The sequence below is a fragment of the Sus scrofa genome, chromosome 6 (assembly GCF_000003025.6).
Source record: "Sus scrofa isolate TJ Tabasco breed Duroc chromosome 6, Sscrofa11.1, whole genome shotgun sequence".
Taxonomy (NCBI): Eukaryota; Metazoa; Chordata; class Mammalia; order Artiodactyla; family Suidae; genus Sus; species Sus scrofa.
In genome coordinates, this window is record NC_010448.4 from 79,861,318 (window position 1) to 79,880,032 (window position 18,715).

General features: G+C 58.0%; 1 protein-coding gene across 17 annotated transcripts in view; it reads right to left on the reverse strand.

The window, feature by feature from the left end:
• Nucleotides 1-18,715, reverse strand: part of HSPG2 (heparan sulfate proteoglycan 2) — a 108,593-nt gene that overhangs the window by 11,627 nt on the left and 78,251 nt on the right. For 12 of the 17 annotated variants that reach the window (XM_021095485.1, XM_021095484.1, XM_021095483.1 and 9 more), the window contains 29 exons: nt 18,002-18,171; nt 17,769-17,916; nt 17,204-17,349; nt 16,885-17,020; nt 16,645-16,793; nt 15,539-15,674; nt 15,251-15,402; nt 14,730-14,868; nt 14,487-14,638; nt 13,594-13,729; nt 13,318-13,469; nt 12,970-13,108; nt 11,939-12,090; nt 11,634-11,781; nt 10,306-10,457; nt 9,752-9,893; nt 9,278-9,429; nt 8,748-8,889; nt 8,500-8,640; nt 8,057-8,191; nt 7,646-7,827; nt 6,454-6,649; nt 6,025-6,204; nt 5,464-5,724; nt 3,474-3,678; nt 2,571-2,668; nt 1,877-2,143; nt 380-489; nt 36-183 (listed from right to left, as the gene is read on the reverse strand). In XM_021095485.1, the coding sequence (XP_020951144.1) occupies nt 36-183; nt 380-489; nt 1,877-2,143; nt 2,571-2,668; nt 3,474-3,678; nt 5,464-5,724; nt 6,025-6,204; nt 6,454-6,649; nt 7,646-7,827; nt 8,057-8,191; nt 8,500-8,640; nt 8,748-8,889; nt 9,278-9,429; nt 9,752-9,893; nt 10,306-10,457; nt 11,634-11,781; nt 11,939-12,090; nt 12,970-13,108; nt 13,318-13,469; nt 13,594-13,729; nt 14,487-14,638; nt 14,730-14,868; nt 15,251-15,402; nt 15,539-15,674; nt 16,645-16,793; nt 16,885-17,020; nt 17,204-17,349; nt 17,769-17,916; nt 18,002-18,171 (4,566 nt within the window). The remainder of the gene's footprint in view (nt 1-35; nt 184-379; nt 490-1,876; nt 2,144-2,570; nt 2,669-3,473; nt 3,679-5,463; nt 5,725-6,024; nt 6,205-6,453; nt 6,650-7,645; nt 7,828-8,056; nt 8,192-8,499; nt 8,641-8,747; nt 8,890-9,277; nt 9,430-9,751; nt 9,894-10,305; nt 10,458-11,633; nt 11,782-11,938; nt 12,091-12,969; nt 13,109-13,317; nt 13,470-13,593; nt 13,730-14,486; nt 14,639-14,729; nt 14,869-15,250; nt 15,403-15,538; nt 15,675-16,644; nt 16,794-16,884; nt 17,021-17,203; nt 17,350-17,768; nt 17,917-18,001; nt 18,172-18,715) is intronic. The other 5 variants (XM_021095493.1, XM_021095492.1, XM_021095488.1 and 2 more) reach the window with 4 other exon arrangements.

The window sequence follows — 18,715 nt, forward strand, 5'->3', positions numbered from 1 at the left end:
CAGGCCGCTGCCGATCCTGGGGAGCGTGGTCTCACCTGGCACTTGCAAATGGGCGAAGGCTTTGACCTTGCCCTGGCGGTTGGTGGCGGTGCAGACGTACGTGCCTGCGTCCTGGGGCCGGACCGAGGGCAGCAGCAGCATATTGTTCTCCAGGCGGCTGTCAGGTGGCAGGTTCCCATCCAGCTGCAAACACCCATGCTTTGAACCCTGGCCTTGGCCCGTGCCTCCACGGGCCTGTCTCCCATCTCCACCTGGGGCCGCCCTCAAATGGAGCGCATGCTCTGTGCCAAGCCCGGGCCAGGTTCTAGGGGCACCGAGATGGTGAAGACCTGGCCCCTGCCCCTCTGGCACACCCGCTGGTCCTCTGCTCAGCATTTACCTTGCTCCAGCTGATGTCAGGAGTGGGATAGCCAGAGGCCATGCAGGGGAAGACGGCTGCAGAACCAGCGGGCACACGGACCTCTGGGGGTGTGGAGATCTGCGGCAAGGCTGAGAGCGGAAAAGGAGACACAGGCCATCAGGCTGACGACACTGCCATCTGTGAGTCCAGCCTCTGCCCTGACCTACTGAATCTTCACATCATCCCTGGAAGGGAGGCACTATGTCCCCATTTCACAGATAAGGACGCTTGTGGTTTAGAGGGAAAAAGTGTTCACTTCTGGTTGTGCAGGTGGAACTGGGCAGAGGCAGGGCTCAGGGACAGGTCCAGTTGATTCCACAGCTTGAGACTCTTCAATACACCTAGGTGGAAAATTGTGTAGCCCCCTGGGGACCTGAAAAGGGGCTACCACAGCAGTGTGGGTAAGTGGGGGGCAAGTCATAGGGCTTGGGGCGAAGAGGAATAGCCTTTTTTTTTGGTCTTTTTGCCATTTCTTGGGCTGCTGCCGCGGCATATGAATGTTCCCAGGCTAGGGGTCGAATCGGAGCTGTAGCCGCCGGCCTAAGCCACAGCCACAGCAACAGCAACATGGGATCCGAGCCGCATCTTTGACCTACACCATAGCTTATGGCAATGCCAGATCCTTAACCCACTGAGCAAGGCCAAGGATCGAACCCGCAACCTTATGGTTCCTAGTCGGATTCGTTAACCACTGAACCACGACGGGAACTCCAAAAGGAATAGCCTTTGAAGGACACACTGACGGTGTCTTCATGGCATCATCCATCGCTCATGTTTTACTGTTTTGTGTCTGTTTTGTGTTTGCGTTATCTCTGCCATCAGACTGGGCTGGAAGTCTCCCTCATCAGCGCAGGCCTCTGGATCCCATTTCCTCTTGATGCTTCAGGGCACAGCTTTTCCCTGCAAGTCCCAACTGCCCCAGAGGAACGCTCCCTTCTATCCCCTGCTGCCCCTGCTTTATGAAACCTGCCCCTTAGGAGTTTCTCTGTGGCTCAGTGGGTTAAGGACCCAGTGTTGTGAGTGTTGTGGCTTGGGTTGCTGCTGTGGTGTGGGTTCGATCCCTGGCCTGGGAATGTCCACATGCCACAGGTACAGCCAAAAAATAAAAATTAAAAAAAAAAAAAAAAAGTAAAAGAAACATGTCCCCGAGAGTTCCCACTGTTGCACAATGGGATTGGCAGCATCTCTGGAGCTGGTTCGATCCCTGGCCCGGCTCAATGGGGTGAGGATCCTGTGTTGCTGCAGCTGTGGCATAGTTGCAACTGCGGCTCAGATCTGATCCCTGGCCTGGGAACTCCATATGCCACAGGGCAGCCAAAAAAGAAAAAAAAAAAAAGAAATATGCCCCTTAAATACACAAAACTGAGAATTCTCAAGAGAGCAGGAAGGAAGAGTACAGGAGAGAAGGCAGGTGATGGCGACGTGAGCAGCCCCTGCCCTGCTCCCTGTCCCCAAGAGGTCCCCGCCAGGCTTCACCTTGCACCAGCAGCAGCACGTGGGACTGGGTGGTGCCAGCGGCGTTGGTGGCAGTGCAGCGGTACTGGCCAGCATCGGCCAGCTCCACGTGGGCGATCCTGACGATGCCTCCGGTCTGCACGATGCCAGGCCGTAGGGGCCCTCCAACTTTGCTCCATGTCACCTGAGGCTTGGGGTCACCCAGGGCCAGGCACTCAAACTCCACAGAGTGGCCAACCACCACGGTCTGCACGGAGGTCCGGATGTTGATGAGCACGGAGGGCAGGGCTGCGGGAGGATGGAGGCAGAGCAGAGTGAGGCCCGCCCGCTGCAGGCCTGGGCTTGGAGAGGCCGCAGACTGGCCCGGAAAAGGGGAGCTGTGGAGCCCAGGCCTTCATCATTGCACTGGCTTTTGCAGGCCTTCTCGCATCAGCACACTCACTTGTGTGCTCCTTTTTTATTCGTGTCCTCACGTGTGCATCCACCGTCATGTTCATTGGTTCGTCTGAGTGCCCGCCCACTCTGCCCATCTCCCTTCTTCCTCCCTCCCTTGCAACATCAGTCAAGCCCCCTTCCGATAAGCTAGATGCAACAAGGTACACTTGAATAATTTTCTTGATTTGCGCACATTTAAGGGGCTTCTTAGAGAACATGGTCCCTGTGCCTGTCAACTCTGCCCTCTGCTCTTAGCAGAAGCCTGAAGCCACCCTCTTACCTTGGACAACCAGCTGAGCACTGGCCTGTGCCTGTCCCCATGGGCCATAGGCCTGGCAAACATATGTCCCTTGGCAGCTCTGGTCCAAATTCTGGATTCTGGAAAGAAAAAATTAATAAATACAATTGGTGAAAATACTTGGCGATTGCATGGGAGCTAAAAGCCATCAGAAATCTGCACGTGTTGTAAACTTCTTTTTTTTTTTTTTTGTTTTTTTGTTTTTTCGCCTTTTCTAGGGCCGCACCCATGGCATATGGAGGTTCCCAGGCTAGGGGTCTAATTGAAGCTGTAGCCATCGGCCTATGCCACAGCCACAGCAGTGCCAGCCACAGCAACACCAGGTCTGAGCCTCGTCTGCAACCTACACCACAGCTCATGGCAATGCCGGATCCTTAACACATTGAGAAAGGCCAGGGTTCGAACCCGCAACCTCATGGTTCCTAGTTGGATCCGTTAACCACTGAGCCATGATGCAAACTCTGTGGTATAAACTTCTAGTCTCCCCCAAACCATGGGAGGTCAGTAGGTAGGCAGGGTGAGCATCTGCACACGGCTTTTAGACCCAGACCTTCTGGTTTAGCACTCAAGGTCACACAGCTATCAAGCAGCAGAGCTGAGATGTGGCTCACAAGTATATATCTGGCCTCGAGCCTGTTCCCTTCCCTTAAATGACAATATGAATATGTGCTACTGATTACTGAAGGTCTCCCGGATACTAAGTGCTGTGTTTAGTGCTTTAGGTAATCTCGTTTTTGTCTCATTTAACCCACTGTACAGCTAGGAACACTGAGGCTCAGGGAGGTGAAGGCCATTGCTTCATGCTAAGCCCCGCAGGTATTCTAACAGCCCCGCCGTGAGCCTTGAGCCGGGGTGCCCAGGTGTAGTCCTGCCCCACCCACTTACCGGAGCACTCCATCGTGCACACTGTGGCCAGGAGGCAGCTGGCCCCCTTCCTTGACCCAACGGAGCTGAGTGCCCTGGTCGCTGGGCACGATGCAGTGGAACTCGACGCTGGCCCCTATGCTCTTTGTCTCCAGCTGAGGGGTGACCTGAACAGCAGGTGTGGCTCCTGCTGGGTGGGGAGTGGCAGGGAGAGAGCCGGAGGGGCCTGTGGGAACAGGTGTGAGGTTCTGTGTGTATGTGTGTGCCTGGGATGTTCCTGATGCCCCCCCGCCCCAGGACCCAGCAAACCCCCCTCCTAACATCCAAGGGACGTTCTTCTCCTGTTTGCCTCTATGAACAGGGAAAAAAGACCTTTCAGGGGCGGATTCATTCATTTGCTCACTCATGCAGTCATTCAGTCAACACAAATAAGAGTCTGTGGAGTGCTGGGCTGGGCTTCCATAAGCTCCTGGCCTTTGGGAGGGGAGGGTAGTTCAAGGTAAGAGCGGGAGGGGTCAGTCTTGGAAAGATTCAGACATTTCATTTTTGGCTGTGCCCACAGCATGCAAGTTTCTGGGCCAGGGATCCAACCCAAGCCACTGCAGTGACCCAAGCCACAGCACTGACAACGCCTGATCTTTAACCACTAGGCCACTAGGGAACTCCAGATTCAGACATTTTTAAAATTTTTATTTATTTTTACTTTTTTGGCTTTTTATTAGGGCCATTCCTATGGCACATGGAGGTTCCCAGGCTAGGGGTCGAATCAGAGCTATAGCTGTCAACCTAGGCTACAGCCACAGCGATGACAGATCCGAGCTGTGTCTGATCTACACCACAGCTCATGGCAACACCGGATCCTTAACTCACTGAGCAAGGCCAGGGATTGAACCTGCATGGATACTGGTCAGATTCATTACCACTGAGCCACAACGGGAACTCCGGATTTAGACATTTTAAGGAAAGACAGCAAAGCCTATTCCGGCTCTGGCCTAAGAGAGGAGGATCCCAGGGGAAGGCACCTACATGTCATGGGGCAGGGGATGGATGGGCAGGTGGGTCAAAGGCATATTATCACCATTTACCAAGTACCTACTATTTGCCATGGGCTCTACATACGTGTGTCTAAGTCAGCCTATGTGCTGGCATTGTTCTCTCTGAGGCTTGGGGTTCACTGACCCACAGATCTATCAAGTGGCTAAGCCTGCACTTGGGCTCACTGCAGCCTAAGCTCTTTTTTTTTTTTTTTTTTTTTCTTCTCTTTTTAGGGTCGCGCCCGCAGCATGTGGAGGTTCCCAGGCTAGGGGTCCAGTTGGAGCTACAGCTGACGGCCTATGCCACAGTCACAGCAACACCAGATCTGAGCCGCATCTGCTACCTACACCACAGCTCTCGACAATACCAGATTCTTAACCCACAGCGTATCGAACCGGCAACCTCATGGCTCCTAGTCGGATTCGTTTCCACTGTGCTAAAACGGGAACTCCATGCAGCCTGAGCTCTTGAGGAGACCATGGAGTTGCTGGATTCTTTACAGATCCACAGAAGCCCTGGGCTTCAGGAGGTGGGTGCTGCCCTAACTCGTTCATTGTCCTCACTCTCCAGGTTTTACGCAGCCCACTCTGGGTCCCATGGTGGAAAGACCCAGGGCCACCAAGACATCTGGGTCCAGGCTCTGCCCTAAAGTGTCCTCAGGCTGGGGGATGAGACAGGCAGGGGTACTGATGTAAACATAGCCCCCGGGAGGGTGAGGTCAATGCCAAAGGAGGGATGCAGCAATGAGAGTTAGAGCTGCTGGGAACACAGTGACAGGGGTCTTCCTGGAGGAGGCAGGCCTGCCCGGGGCCTTGGAGAACAGGGGAAAGGAAGACAGTCCAGCCAGGGAAATGGAGAGAGGTCCTCCTGTCCCAAGTGAGGGTCCCCGGGCACCCATTGTGGGGTAAGTGAAGGGTTCAGACGGCCTGAAGGAAAGCTGACCCCCATGTGCCCAGCCTGAGCTGTGACTGCTCACCTTGGACAAGCACCTGGGCGAAGGCCTCAGCCGAGCCCACCTTGTTGGTGACGCGGCAGCGGTAGCGGCCCGAGTCCTCAGGAGCCGCAGGCTCAAAGAGCAGCATCTCCTTCCTGGCGGTCACCCTACTGGGGAGGTTGCCACCCACTCGGCTCCACTGGAAGGTGAGCGGGGGCGTCCCGTGAGCCAGGCACTGGAGGTGCACCGTCTCCCCTGCCCGCACTGAGGCGTGCTCTGGGACCGTGGTGGCATATGGTGGGCCTGGGATAGGGGGGGACACAGAAGTCAGGGCAGTGAAGAGCAGAGGTCAGGATGGGAGCAGGTGTTGGGACGTGCCAAAGGACCAGGGAAGCTGAGTGGTGAGCCAGAGGACCGGGGATGAGGGAAGCCAAGGTCCCAGGAAGGGAGGTGGTTTTCAGGTTGGGGCAGGCTCTGGGGCCCTGCATGGGGCCCTCCAGGTGGGGTGCCTTGGGTTCTGTTCAGGGCATAGCCTGGTTGGGGGGCTTAGACCTCCATGCAGTGCAGAGATGGTGGCTCAAGGAGGGTGGACGAGTGCCTTACTCTCTACATGCAGGGCGATGGTGGCCTCAGCATGCCCAGCAGGGCTAGTGGCGTTGCAGATGTACTGGCCCGAGTCCTGCTGGGCTACCCGCGGGATGATCAGCGTGTCACCTTCCAGCTGATGCTGCCAGGGCAGTGGGGAGCGCAGCTTGGACCAGTGGATGGTGGGCGTGGGGCTGCCTGTGGGGTGGAGTGGCACAGGTTGGCGGGCTGCCCCAGGACTAGCTGGGGGTGGGGACAGTCAGGAAGGGACCTGGGTGAGCATGCTCCTTCGTGGGGGGCACAAAGTGGGCACCTCGGCCATCACTGGGAGATGACCAGCAGCAAAGCCCCCTCCCTGGCTTTGACATCTTCAATTCTCTTGTGTCTAAATTCAGGCCCCAGGGCACCATTAGCCTGCCCGCCCCGTGTGCCAGCCCCCATCCACACCTGTGGCTGAGCAGCGCAGGGTGGCTGTGTGTCCAGCTTCCACAGTCAGTTCGGCTTCTTCTACTTGGACTTGGGGGGCCCCCGGGGCCATGATGCCCGTGTCTACGATCACTTCCACACGCTTCTGTGCTGTGCCCAGTGCATTCTGAGCTAGGCATACATAGATGCCTGCATCTGATGGCTTAGCTGAAGATATCTGGAGGAAAGCAAGGATGTTGGCTATGGAGGCAGGGGGTGGGGGGACCTTGGCATCAGTCCCCAGCTCTGGCTTGGTTTTACCTTTCCTCTATTCATCCCTTTAAAAACTTTTTTGGTTATATTTCTAGTTGTACAACCATCATTGTCCCTTTGTTTTTAGCTTTCCTTTTTTTGTTGTTCTTTTTTGGGGTTTTTTTTTTGGCTGCACATGCGGCATGTGGAAGTTCCCAGGCCATGGATCAAACCGGCATCACAGCAGTGACCTGAGCCACTGCAGTGTCAACACTGGATCCTTAACCCACTGAGCCACCAGAGAAATTCCTTTGGCTTTTCTTTTCTTTTTTTTGTCTTTTTGCCATTTCTTGGGCTGCTCCCATGGCATGTGGAGGTTCCCAGGCTAGGGGTCTGATTGGAGCTGTTGCTGCCAGCCTCCGCCACAGCCACAGCAACGCAGGATCCAAGCTGCGTCTGCAACCTACACCGCAGTTCACAGCAACGCCAGATCCTTAACCCACTGAGCAAGGCCAGGGATCGAACTTGCAACCTCATGGTTCCTAGTCGGGTTCGTTAACCACTGAGCCACGACAGGAATTCCTTGGCTTTTCTTTTTGACTGGCTGCTTGAAGGTTCACACTCAAGATGTCCCTTTAGTCCATTCATCCACTTGTCCGTCAACCCATCCCCCATCCATCCACCCATCCGTCTATCTACCCATCTACCCATCCATCCATCCGCCCACCAACCTACCCACCCAACCACCTTCTTTCTCCGTATCCCTTCTTCCTGCCTTCCACCTTCCTTCTTTCTTCCTGACCATTCTCCAATCCACCCCTAATCCAACTACGCCTGTCCTCCCTTTCTCTCTCCATCCATTCAGTGCCCAGCTGCCTATCCACCACCCACTCCTCCAAGCATCTGCTCAAGGATGGGCCCTGACCAGCCTCAGACCCAGAGGAGATGCCCTGGCCTCTGGCCGGGGGGAGCCACTCCTCACCTGCAGCAGCGTGTGGCTGTCCAGAAGCCCATGCAGCCGCTGCTCCAAGTTGGTCGGGGCGCCAATCCGGGTCCAGCGAGCAGAAGAGCGGGGCTCCCCAGCACTGACACACTCCAGGGTGATGGCCTTTCCTTCTTTCACCCGCACAGGGCCCTCGGGGAGCACCGACACCGTAGGGGGCCCTGCCCAGAGGAATGACACCACTGATACAAACACAGGGCTCTGCTGGCACTGTGTGCTGTTGCCAACCCCTTGTCAGTAACCGCTAGTGGGCACTGGTCTCCCCACTGCTCAGGGCAGGAGAATGCCCAGAAGGACGCAGTGGCAGAGGTGGGATTAAAGCCTGGAGGTTCGGACTCAGAATCAGGGCTGGAACAGGAAGCCGGAGCCCATGGGGTTGAAAGCCCTCACCGTGCACACTGAGGGTCACGACGCTCTGGGCCACACCATAGGCATTAGAGGCCACGCAGCGGTAGGCACCATGGTTGCTGGGCCGGGTGCCCACAATGGTGATGATGGAGCCGTTGGGGCTGATGTGGACGTTGTCTGTGGGGTTGACATTGGGGAGGGTACGGTCAGAGAGCATGTCCTCATGCCTTGGTGCTGCTAGTAGGCACACTGGTGCCCTGTGCCACCGAACCCTCCAGTCTGGGTGTGCCCAGCTCATGGGTCACAGATGGCTGATGAATGAGTCCTGGGAGACTCCTGGGTCCAGATCCCTCACCATCCAGAGAGGGAGGGCCTTCCCCAGGGCCACACGGTGAGCTTGGTGCCATTGTCACCTCTGCCCAGCCACCTGCGGTGGTCACAGAACTTTCATACCTGCCTCCAGCCCACCCAGCCGCCTGGCTCACCCTCTAGCTCCTGGTTCCGAGTCTTCCACTCAAGGCTGATGGGGGCTGCCCCGTCATGGATGAGGCACTTGAAGCTGGCATCCTGGCCCTGCTGCACGGTGCTGCTGGGCGGGTCGATAGAGATGACAGGGCTCCTAAGGCCTGGGGGAGGGGGGCAGAGGGCTGGGCTCGGCAGGGCTGGGTGGGCTCATCCCCCTGCCTTGGCTCCAGGGTCTCCCCACCTCCCCCCCACTGGTGGCCTCACTCACGGTAGGAGGACCCTGCACTGGGTGGGACAGTGACCGTGAAAGAGGCCTCCAGCTCAGGGCCTGAGATGCCAACCACGCGGCACACGTATTCTCCAGAGTCGGCCTGCGAGACTTGGTGGAGCCGCAGCCGGGAGCCATGGGTCTGTTGGAGCAAGGAGGGGGTAGTAGTCATTGCATCAAAGCACTCACGACAGGCAAGTCCCCAAGCCCGGCTGTGCCAGTGCCCAGTTCTCAGGAGCTCAGGGCTCCAGCTGGTGGGGACGAGGAAACTTCATGCATAGAATCCTACGTGTCCAACCCATCCCCTTGACGGAGGAGGAAATTGGCTCAGGAAATGATTCAGCAGCAGGGCCCGAAGAAAAACCCGGGTCTCTCGACTCCCAGGCTGGTGAAATCCTCCTCACAAAGTATTTTATCCTTGGGGTCCCCAAGCAGGCTGGGGTTTATATGAAGAAGGTTTGGGACGCAGAGGGCAACTGCAGGTCCAACCTCGCCTGCCCTGAAACCCTCCCCATCCCTGGCTCCTATACCTGATGCCGGGCAGGGAGGCTGCCGCCATGCTTGTGCCACGTGACTTGGGCGTGGGCCTGCCCAGGTACCACGCAGTTCAGGTCCAGGGTCTGCCCTTCGGTCACGTGGGAGGAGGAGGCCTCAATGTAGATGGGCTGGGCCAGTCCTGGGGCTGTGGGCACAACGGTGGGTGAGAAAGGTGAGGCTCTGGGGTGCAGGCCCAGACCCAAGGAGGGGAAGTGATGCCAGCTGGTCCTCCTGGAGGTGCAGTGGCTTAAGAGCAACTAACTTGGCTGAGAGCCATTGACCTAAGAAGGGTCTCTGTCCCCGGGGGGCCAAGATGCCATGATGAGCATTGGTCCCCACATTAGGGGAGGGATTGCAGGACCTTCATGGAGCTGAGCACTGGAGCCCTGCTAGAGAGCAGGAGAAGCAAGGTCGGGAAGGGGCCCCCACACCTGTGCCCAGCACTGCCCACTGCTCCTGTCACTCACCAGGAATGGGGCTTGGGCTGGAAGCCTCGATCGTGACCAGCACAGAAGCCTCCTGGGTGCCCGAGCTGCCAGTCACTCGGCACGAGTACTCGCCAGAGTCGGCAGGGGACACCTGGTTCAGCCTCAGCAGGGGGCCGTGGACCTGGCCAGGGTGGGGCGGGGTGGGGAGAGGGTGAGCTGGGGGCCTGTGGCCAAGGCCGCCACAGCCCGCTCACACCTGTACCCCACCTGTACCATGGCGGAGGCTGCCTCCCACCAGAGGCGTCCTCCTTGGACAGGAGACATCCTGGCATGTGTTTACTATTGTTTTTCCTGGTAGGAGAATGTCCAGGGTCTTGAGTAAGAGGTGTTTTTTTTTTTTTTTTTCTAATTCACACTCAGGGGCTGGGCAGCCACTGATGGCCCTGCCATGCCCAGCCTGGTTTTGATTACCTGACTCCCAGTGATCTCCTGCTATAAATTTCCCGAAGCCCTGGATGTGGGGTATTTTTCCTCCTGGGGAGGGAATGGATGGGGAGGGGGCACCCACATCCTGCTATCTCTGGCCTCCATACCTGGTGTCGGGCGGGAAGACTGCCCCCGCGCCTGTGCCACGTGACCTGGGCGTGGGCCTGGCCAGGCACCACGCATTTCAGATCCAGGGTCTGCCCTTCGGCCACATGGGAGGAGGAGGTCTCGATGCGGATGGGTGGGGTTCCACCTGCGGCTGGGGCACAGGAAGAAGTCAGTGAGCCGGGACTCCCTGTGTCCTAGCCCCTGCCCCCGGGGTGCCCAGATGTTCAGACCAGAGGCCATGGGGAGCTGGCCCTGATTCCTCCTTCCCATCCCTCAAGGTCTGGAGCAGCTGGGTTAGCCTGGGGTATAGAGGCACCTCACACTCCCAGTCCTGCCCCAGACAACGGCCTCTCCACCTCCTCCTGTGCTCCCAGCACTGTTGGTAGCTAGGGCTCAGGACCAGGCACCTCTACACAGATCACTAATGTTTCCCAAACTTGAGTAGCTCTGGCTAAGAACCTAGACTTGGGCCAGAACACGCAGCTCGGTGGGTTTTAGGATCTGGCTTTGCCATGAGCTGTGGTGTAGGCTGCAGATGCGGCTCGGATCTCACATTGCTGTGGCTGTGGTGTAGGCCAGCAGCTGCAGCTCCAGTTGGACCCCTCCATATGCCACGCGTGCAGCCCTGAAAAGCAAAAGCAAAAGAAAAAAAGAAATCCCTTAAATACACAGCCCCATTGTAGGTAATGGTTTCCATGCAATTGTGATGGTTTGACGAGCTGCTCTTTTTTCTCTAATATCATACTATTCACTTAAAAGGGCACCACCTAGGAGTTCCCGTTGTGGCGCAGTGGTTAACGAGTCCGACCAGGAACCATGAGGTTGAGGGTTCGATCCCTGGCCTTGCTCAGTGGGTTGAGGACCTGGCGTTGCCGAGAGCTGTGGTGTAGGTTGCAGATGTGGCTCGGATCTGGCATTGCTGTGGCTCTGGCGTAGGCCGGTGGCTACAGCTCCGATTCAACCCCTAGCCTGGGAACCTCCATATGCCGTGGGAGCGGCCTTAGAAAAGGCAAAAAGACTAAAAAAAAAAAAAAAAAAAAAGAGGGCACCACCTAAAAACATCCTCTCAGGCCCAGAGGTGCAGTTCCAGCCTGCAGGGAACTCTTACTGCTGCAAGAGCGCTACCTGCCCCACTTTACAGATGAGGTAAGCGAAACATGGAGAGCATCCCTGTGGACAGAGGAGCTGGACTCATTGCACACACGTCAAACTCCGGAGTCCATGCTCTCGGGCCTGAGAGATGAAGAGCTGGCTTCCGACCTCGGCCTGCTGGTCCCCTCCTTTCCTCCCTCCTCCAGCCGCCCAGCCCCACCATAGGGATCCTCACCAGGGACGAGAACAGTGCCAGAGCCAGAGGCCTCGATGGTGACCAGGACTGAGGCCTCCAGGGGACCAGAGCTGCTCACCACGCGGCACACGTACTCGCCCGAGTCAGCCGGGGACAGCTGGTACAGCCGCAGCCGCGAGCCGTGGGCCTGAGCAGGGGCAGGATGGGAGACAGAGAAGCGGAATGAGATGGCCCTTGGGATCCTTGAAGGCCTGGGGCCAGGGTTCCACCTCTGACCCGGGCCCCTCCCTGGCGCCCCCACATCCAGCAACCCTCCCACTACGTCCTGTCCCCAATTCCCATACCTGGTGGTGAGTGGGGAGGCTGCCTCCACGCTTGTGCCATGTGACCTGGGCATGGGCCTGTCCAGGGACCACGCAGTTCAGATCCAGGGTCTGCCCTTCGGCCACGTGGGAGGATGACGACTCAATTCTGATGGGCATGGCCCCGCCAGGAACTGCGGGCACAGAAACAGCAAGTTGGGGCTTTGGCCAGGGTCAGGTTCAGGAACAGCTGGGTTGGTGGGAGCCTCAACTGTAGAAACCCCTTTCCCCCAAGGTAATGATAATAGCAAACACTGGAGCTCCCGCTGTGGTGCAGTGGAAACAAATCTGACTAGGAACCCTATGAGCTTGCAGGTTCGATCCCTGGCCTTGCTCAGTGGGTTAAAGATTCGGCGTTGCCATGAACTGTGGTGTAGGTCACAAACGTGGCTTGGATCTGATGTTGCTGTGGCTCTGGCGTAGGCTGGCAGCTGTAGCTTCGATTAGACCCCTAGCCTGGGAACCTCCACGTGCTGTGGGTGTGGCCCTAAAAAGCAAAAAAAAAAAAAAAAAAAAAGCTAACACTTAGTAAACACTTACAGTATGCCTGGCACTGTTCTAAGCACTTTATGTGCATTAACTCATTTAATCCTCACAAAATTTGCAGACTTTCTGCGATAATGGAAATGTTCTATGACCTGCACTCCTGAATGCAGTGGCCACCAGCTACGTGTGGCTACTGAGCGCTTTTTTGGGAAACATGAGGATGTTAATTTAAACATTTAACTAATTTTAATGACCACCCGTGGCTAGTGGTCACTGTACCTGACGCCTCTGCGGGGTTGACACAATCAATATCCCCATTTCACTGGAGAGGATCCTGGAGCTGAGCGAGGAGAGTAACTCTCAAGCCCTTTGTGGTGTAGGCAGGACTCGAAACCTGGCATCTTTCTGCTGGCCCTGGGCGAGGGCGCCCATGCTCGTGTGAGGGCTCGGACGGCAGAGGCCTTCCTCCCCAGGCAGCCCTGCTCCCTGCATCTGCCAGTCCCTTCCTGGACCTTCATTAGACTCACCGGCGGGGCTGCGGGTGCTGGGGGAGACTGAGACCACAATGGAGGCCTCCTGGGCGTCGATGTTGTTGTTAGCCCGGCACACGTACTCGCCCGAGTCTGCCACGGACATCTGGTGCAGCCGCAGGTGGGAGCCGTGGGCCTGGGGGAAGTGGAGAGGGAAGGAGGGAGTCGAGGGGCCCAGGGGTCACTGGCTGGCTCAGGCCTCCTCTGTCAGACTGGCTGAGGCTACCTGCTGTCTACCCAGGGCGGGAGAGAGGACTGCCCTAAGATTGCCAGCTAATGCTTCAGGTTCTTTGCCCAGAGGCTGTCCCTGCACTGCCCACCCCCCTGCCAGGCTCCACCCCGTACCTGGTGTCGGGCGGGAAGGCTGCCCCCACGCTTGTACCACGTGATGGTGGCCTGGGGCTGCCCAGCGACCACGCAGGTCAGATCCAAGGTCTGCCCCTCGACCACTGTGGGGGATGAGGACTCGATCCTGATTGGTGGGGAGACACTGGGCACTGGGGACAGAGAGGAACAGACCGCCCAGCCGGAGGTCAAACAACAGTGATGGTGCCAGGGACCTCACTGCCTCCCCTGCCCCCACTGGTCTAGACCCCCCCCCCCCGCCCTGTGAGTTCTCACCGTGGGAGGAGCCGCCGCCCTGGATGGTGACGATGAGCGAGGTCTCCTGGGAGCCAGCACCGTTACTGACGTGACACACGTACTCACCTGAGTCCGCGGGTGTCACCTGGGGGATCCGTAGCCGGGAGCCCACGATCTGAGGGGGAGCAGGTGTCAGTAGGTGAGGGCAGCACCTCCACGTCTCAGGTACTGATGCCGCCGCCCCTGGACTCCAGGGGCCTTCCTGCCTTGCCTGGGGCCCCCAGCCCTGGCCGCCCTCAGGACTCCCCCAGTTGCCTTCCTGAGGCTCTGCGCTGGGTAGACAATGCCTCTAGCTTTAGTACTGTTCTCACCCATCACCCCTGCAGAAAGCCCACTGAGGCCCTCCCTGGTGACTCCATAGCACCCTGCTGTGGCTCCTATCACACTGCTGTCACATGGCATGTCTGCCTCGCTCTTTAGCCTGTGAGCTCCCTGAGGACAGACCCTGGGCTCATTCCATTTGAATCCTTAGTGGCAGGAGCAGGACTTGGCCTAGAGCAGGTTCTCTAGGAAATGCAGAGAGTGAATGAATAAAAGAATGTTTGGTTAAAATACAGGATCTGGGAGTTCCCTAGTGGCACAGCAGGTTAAGGATCTGGTGTTGTTACCACTGTGGTTCGGGTCACAGCTCTGGCTTGGATTCCATTCCTGGTCTGAGAACTTCCACATGCCATGAGGAGGTCAGAAAACCCCTAGGATCCGACTGAGGTCTCTGGGTCCTCAGCACTGGTCTATCCAGGGCCCATCTAGCAAGAGCACTCGATGTTTGTTGAATGACTGAATGAGCACACAGGGGTTGCTGAGAGCCCCTCCTGATTCCCATCAGGATCAGTGACCCGAGCTTTTGCTCTTCCTGCCTGCTGGTTCCATACCTGGTGCCGGCTGGGTAGGCTGCCTCCACGCTTATACCAGGTGATGGTGTGGGGCGCTTGACTGGCCACCAGGCAGTTGAGGTCCAGGGTATGTCCATTGGCCAGGGAGTCTGAGGAAGACTCAATGCGGACGGGGTACACCACGCTCTGGGCTGGGAGGATGAGATGGGAGACAGGGTGTGGGAGCCCCTGAGGGTGCAGCAACCCTCCCAGCCTGCTTGTTATGACCCCTGGGGCACTCACGGCGGGAGGGGCCGAGGCGCTGCTGGATGGTGACAAGGACTGAGGCTTCCTGGGTGCCTGAGCTGCTGACCACACGGCACACGTACTCCCCGGAGTCAGCTGGAGTCACCTGGGGCAGCCGCAGCCTTGAGCCATGCACCTAAGAGGAGCAGGAGGGAGGCAAGTTCAGAGCCGGGCACAGGGGCTCACAGCCAGACTCTAGCTCCCTTCCCCGGTCCCCCTCCCAGCCTGACCCAACCAGATGGAGCTGGAGGAAAGCTCTCCCAGGGTCATTCATGCCCTTCGATCCCTTGCCTGAGGATGGGCCAGGGTCCGGTGGGAAGAAGTGGGGGACCAGCATTTGTCGATGTCCCACGGGGCAGGTGAGGGGGGCAGTGTGAGCCAGCCCACTTGACAGCTGAGGACACTGAGGCCAGTCAAAGGACTGGCCAGGCAAGTGGCAGAGCAGTGTCTGAACTCAAAGCTCCTTACTCTGTGTTCTCGAGTGTCCTTCAGGCTCCCCTTAGCTCCCCGCCTCCTACCTGGTGCCGGGCGGGGAGGCTGCCCCCACGCTTATGCCATGTGACCTGGGCGTGGGCTTGCCCAGAAACCAGGCAGTTCAGATCCAGGGTCTGCCCTTCAGCCACATGTGAGGAGGACGACTCGATCCGGACTGGAGGGGTGACTCCCAGAGCTGGGGACAGAGGGCAGAGGGTCAGTCCCCAGCTGGGAGGAGTGGGGGAGGGGAAGGTGTGAGTGAAGTCAGGGATTACTGGTCTCTGGGGTCCTGCGATTGCTGGAGTGGGGAGCCTCCCTCCAGCACCACTTACCAGGCACAGAGTCTGCAGGCTCAATGGTGACCAGGACAGAGGCCTCCAGGGGCACCGAGCCACCCACTATGCGGCACACATACTCTCCCGAGTCAGCCGGGGACACCTGGTAGAGTCTCAGCAGTGAGCCGTGGGTCTGGCCGGGATGAAGGTGAGGTCAGAGGGGGCCTCTCAGGACCCTGGCACCATAACCTGCACCCCTGCCTCCCTCTGAGCCTGGAACTGGCTTTTAGCTGCTCCCCACTGCTTAGGGATGGAGAAGCAGGAGTAGGGGGTGGCGAAGAGGAGCCACGGGGAACGGGGCAAATACTAATATCACACTCCATCAGATCTCAGACAGACCTTTTTTTATTTTTTATTTTTTTGCAACATATGGAAGTTCCCAGGCTAGGGGTCGAATTGAAGCTACAGCTGCTGTCCTACGCCACAGCCACAGCAACACCAGATATGAGCCATGTCTGTGACCTACATCGAAGCTTGCAGCAATGCCAGATCCTTAACCGACTGAGCGAGGTCAGGGATCGAACTCACATCCTACAGATACCAGTCAGGTTCTAAATCCGCTAAGCCGCAATGGGAATTCCTTAGACATACTTTTTAATGTCTCTGGACTCAAGAAGCATCTTACAGTGAACTGCAGTTACAAATGACAGGTTGTTTTTTGTTTTTCTTGGAGGCACATAAAATAATGGTACATGCTGCAATCAGTGGCTTCCTAAATTCTAGAAACTAGAGCAATAATAAAGGCTCATGATATTGCAGTAATAACGGCTCATAGAACTTTCTATGAGCCAGAGCTCTAAGCACTTTGCGTATAAATTAATTCACTTCATCCTTAATTCCGTAAGATAGGTACTATTATTACCATTTTCGGATGCTGAAAATACGGTACAGGGAGGTTAAGTAATTTGCCCGAAGTGACAAGCCAGTAAGCAGTATTCGCACCTAGGCTGGCTGGTTCTAGAGTCCGGGTTCCAACCATACACTGCAGCGGGGTGAAGGCCTCCCCGTCACAGAGGAGCCTCAGGCCTCCCCACCCTGAGCTCCGTTCCCCAGTGGCCTCTTTCCCGCCCCCTTCTTGGCCTGTCCATCCACCCGTCCTGTACCTGGTGCCGGGCGGGGAGGCTGCCCCCGCGCTTGTGCCATGTGACCTGGGCGTGGGCCTGCCCGGGCACCACGCAGTTCAGATCCAGGGTCTGCCCTTCGGCCACGTGGGAGGAGGAGGGCTCGATCCGGATGGGTGTGCTGCCAGGAGCTGGGGGAGAAGATGGTCACCGATCAGGCCAGTTCTCTGCAGCTGCCCGCCCCCCTTCCCCTTTTCTGACCAGCTCTGTGGTCCCACTCACGGTAGGCGAAGTTGGCTCCCTGGGTCCTGGTTACCGTGACTGTGATGGTGGCCTCCACACCATTGCTGGCCCGGCAAACATACTCGCCTGCATCCGCTGGTGAGGCCTGGAAGATGTAGAGCCGGGAGCCGCGGACCTAGACAGCCAGGGGCAGCAGTGTGAGAAGGGGGCTTCCCAGAGTCCAGCAGGCGCCCCCTACCCCGTTCCTCTGAGCTGGGAACTGGGTCCCTTAGCTCAGGGGCTGTCTGCTGCTCCCATCCCCACCCACTGTCCACAGCTCGGCCAGCTGGCCCCCTCCCACCTTCCTGCCGCTGTGTACCTGGTGCCGGGCAGGGAGGCTGCCTCCGCGTTTGTACCACGTGACCTGGGCGTGGGCCTGCCCTGCCACCACACAGTTCAGATCCAGCGTCTGCCCTTCAGCCACGGTGGGGGATGAGGACTCGATCCTGACAGGCGGGATGGGTCCTGGGGCAGTCGGGAGAGGGGCGAGGGTAGTAGGTGCCCCCCAGAAGAGAAGGCAGCTCAGCCTTGTGGCTGTAGTGGCCTGGGCTTGGGGTCCTGAGCAACCCTGAGGGGCGGCTGGGGCGGGAGCCAAGGCTTGCCCAGGGCATGAGGAAGCGGGAGAGATGAGGGTAATTGAAAATTAGGCTGGGAAGGAGGAAGAGGAGGCAGGAGCAGAAACACGAGAGACGTGGCCACAGAGAAGTGATGGGAAGATGGCATCAGAGAAGCGGCGTCTGTCCGGGCCAGGCCCTGTGGCCAGTCCCAGCGTGGGCTTCCTGCCACCCTCTTCCTCATGTCACCAACAGGAAGTCACCAGGACCTCAGCACCTGGGAAGGCTCTCAGCCTCCTCCAGCTCACCTGGTCACCAGCAGTCACTTACTGGGGATGGAGCCAGTGCCAGAGTCAGACGCCTCAATGGTGACCAGGACGGAGCTCTCCAGGGGCCCAGAGCCAAGGACTACGCGGCACACGTACTCGCCTGAGTCGGCTGGGGACACCTGGTGCAGCCGCAGCCTCGAGCCATGGGTCTGAGTGCAAAAGGGAGGGTTAGGAGGGGGCCGAGGCAGCCCTAACCAACCCCTCCAGCAGGCTGGCCCTGGGGGTCTGCTGTACCTGGTGCCGGGCAGGGAGGCTGCCCCCACGCCTGTGCCACGTGACCTGGGCGTGGGCCTGTCCGGGCACCACACAGTTCAGATCCAGCGTCTGCCCTTCGGCCACGTGAGATGAGGAAGACTCGATGCGGATGGGGTGGGTACTGCCTGGAGCTGGGGCTCCACCAGGAGCTGGGGCACAGAGGGGCTGGTCAGAGGCTGGGGGCTCAGGAGAAGCCTTGACCTGGGCCCTGGAATAGGACCAGGCCCTAGCTTGGGAGGGCAGCCGAGAGGCCTTTCTGGGGCTGGGACCACACTTTCCTGCCTGGGCAGGGCCAGCCAGACCCCTCCTTCCCTCCTCAACCTTCACCTTGGTGGTCAAGGCCCATCCGCCCACCCAGGACTCCTGGGTCTGTGACAAGCTGCTCTGGCTTGCAGGGACATAGAGTCCTACAGCACCCAGCTTGGGCCAAAGGATGAAGACAATGGTGCCACAACTTCTTTCAGAGTGCCTGCTGTGTGCTCACATCACAGGGCCGTGGTGCTGTTCCATTTCACACACGAGGAAACTAAGGCCTCAATGGTAAAATCAGTTCAAGGCTGATAAGGAGTAGAGACAGCATCTCAACACAGATCAGCCTGACTCCCAACTCAGGGTTCAACCCTGACTCTGCTGCTTTCAGACCAATTCTGCAAACAGTCCCCCCACCACGGGGTCCCAGGAAAGTCAGGTCAA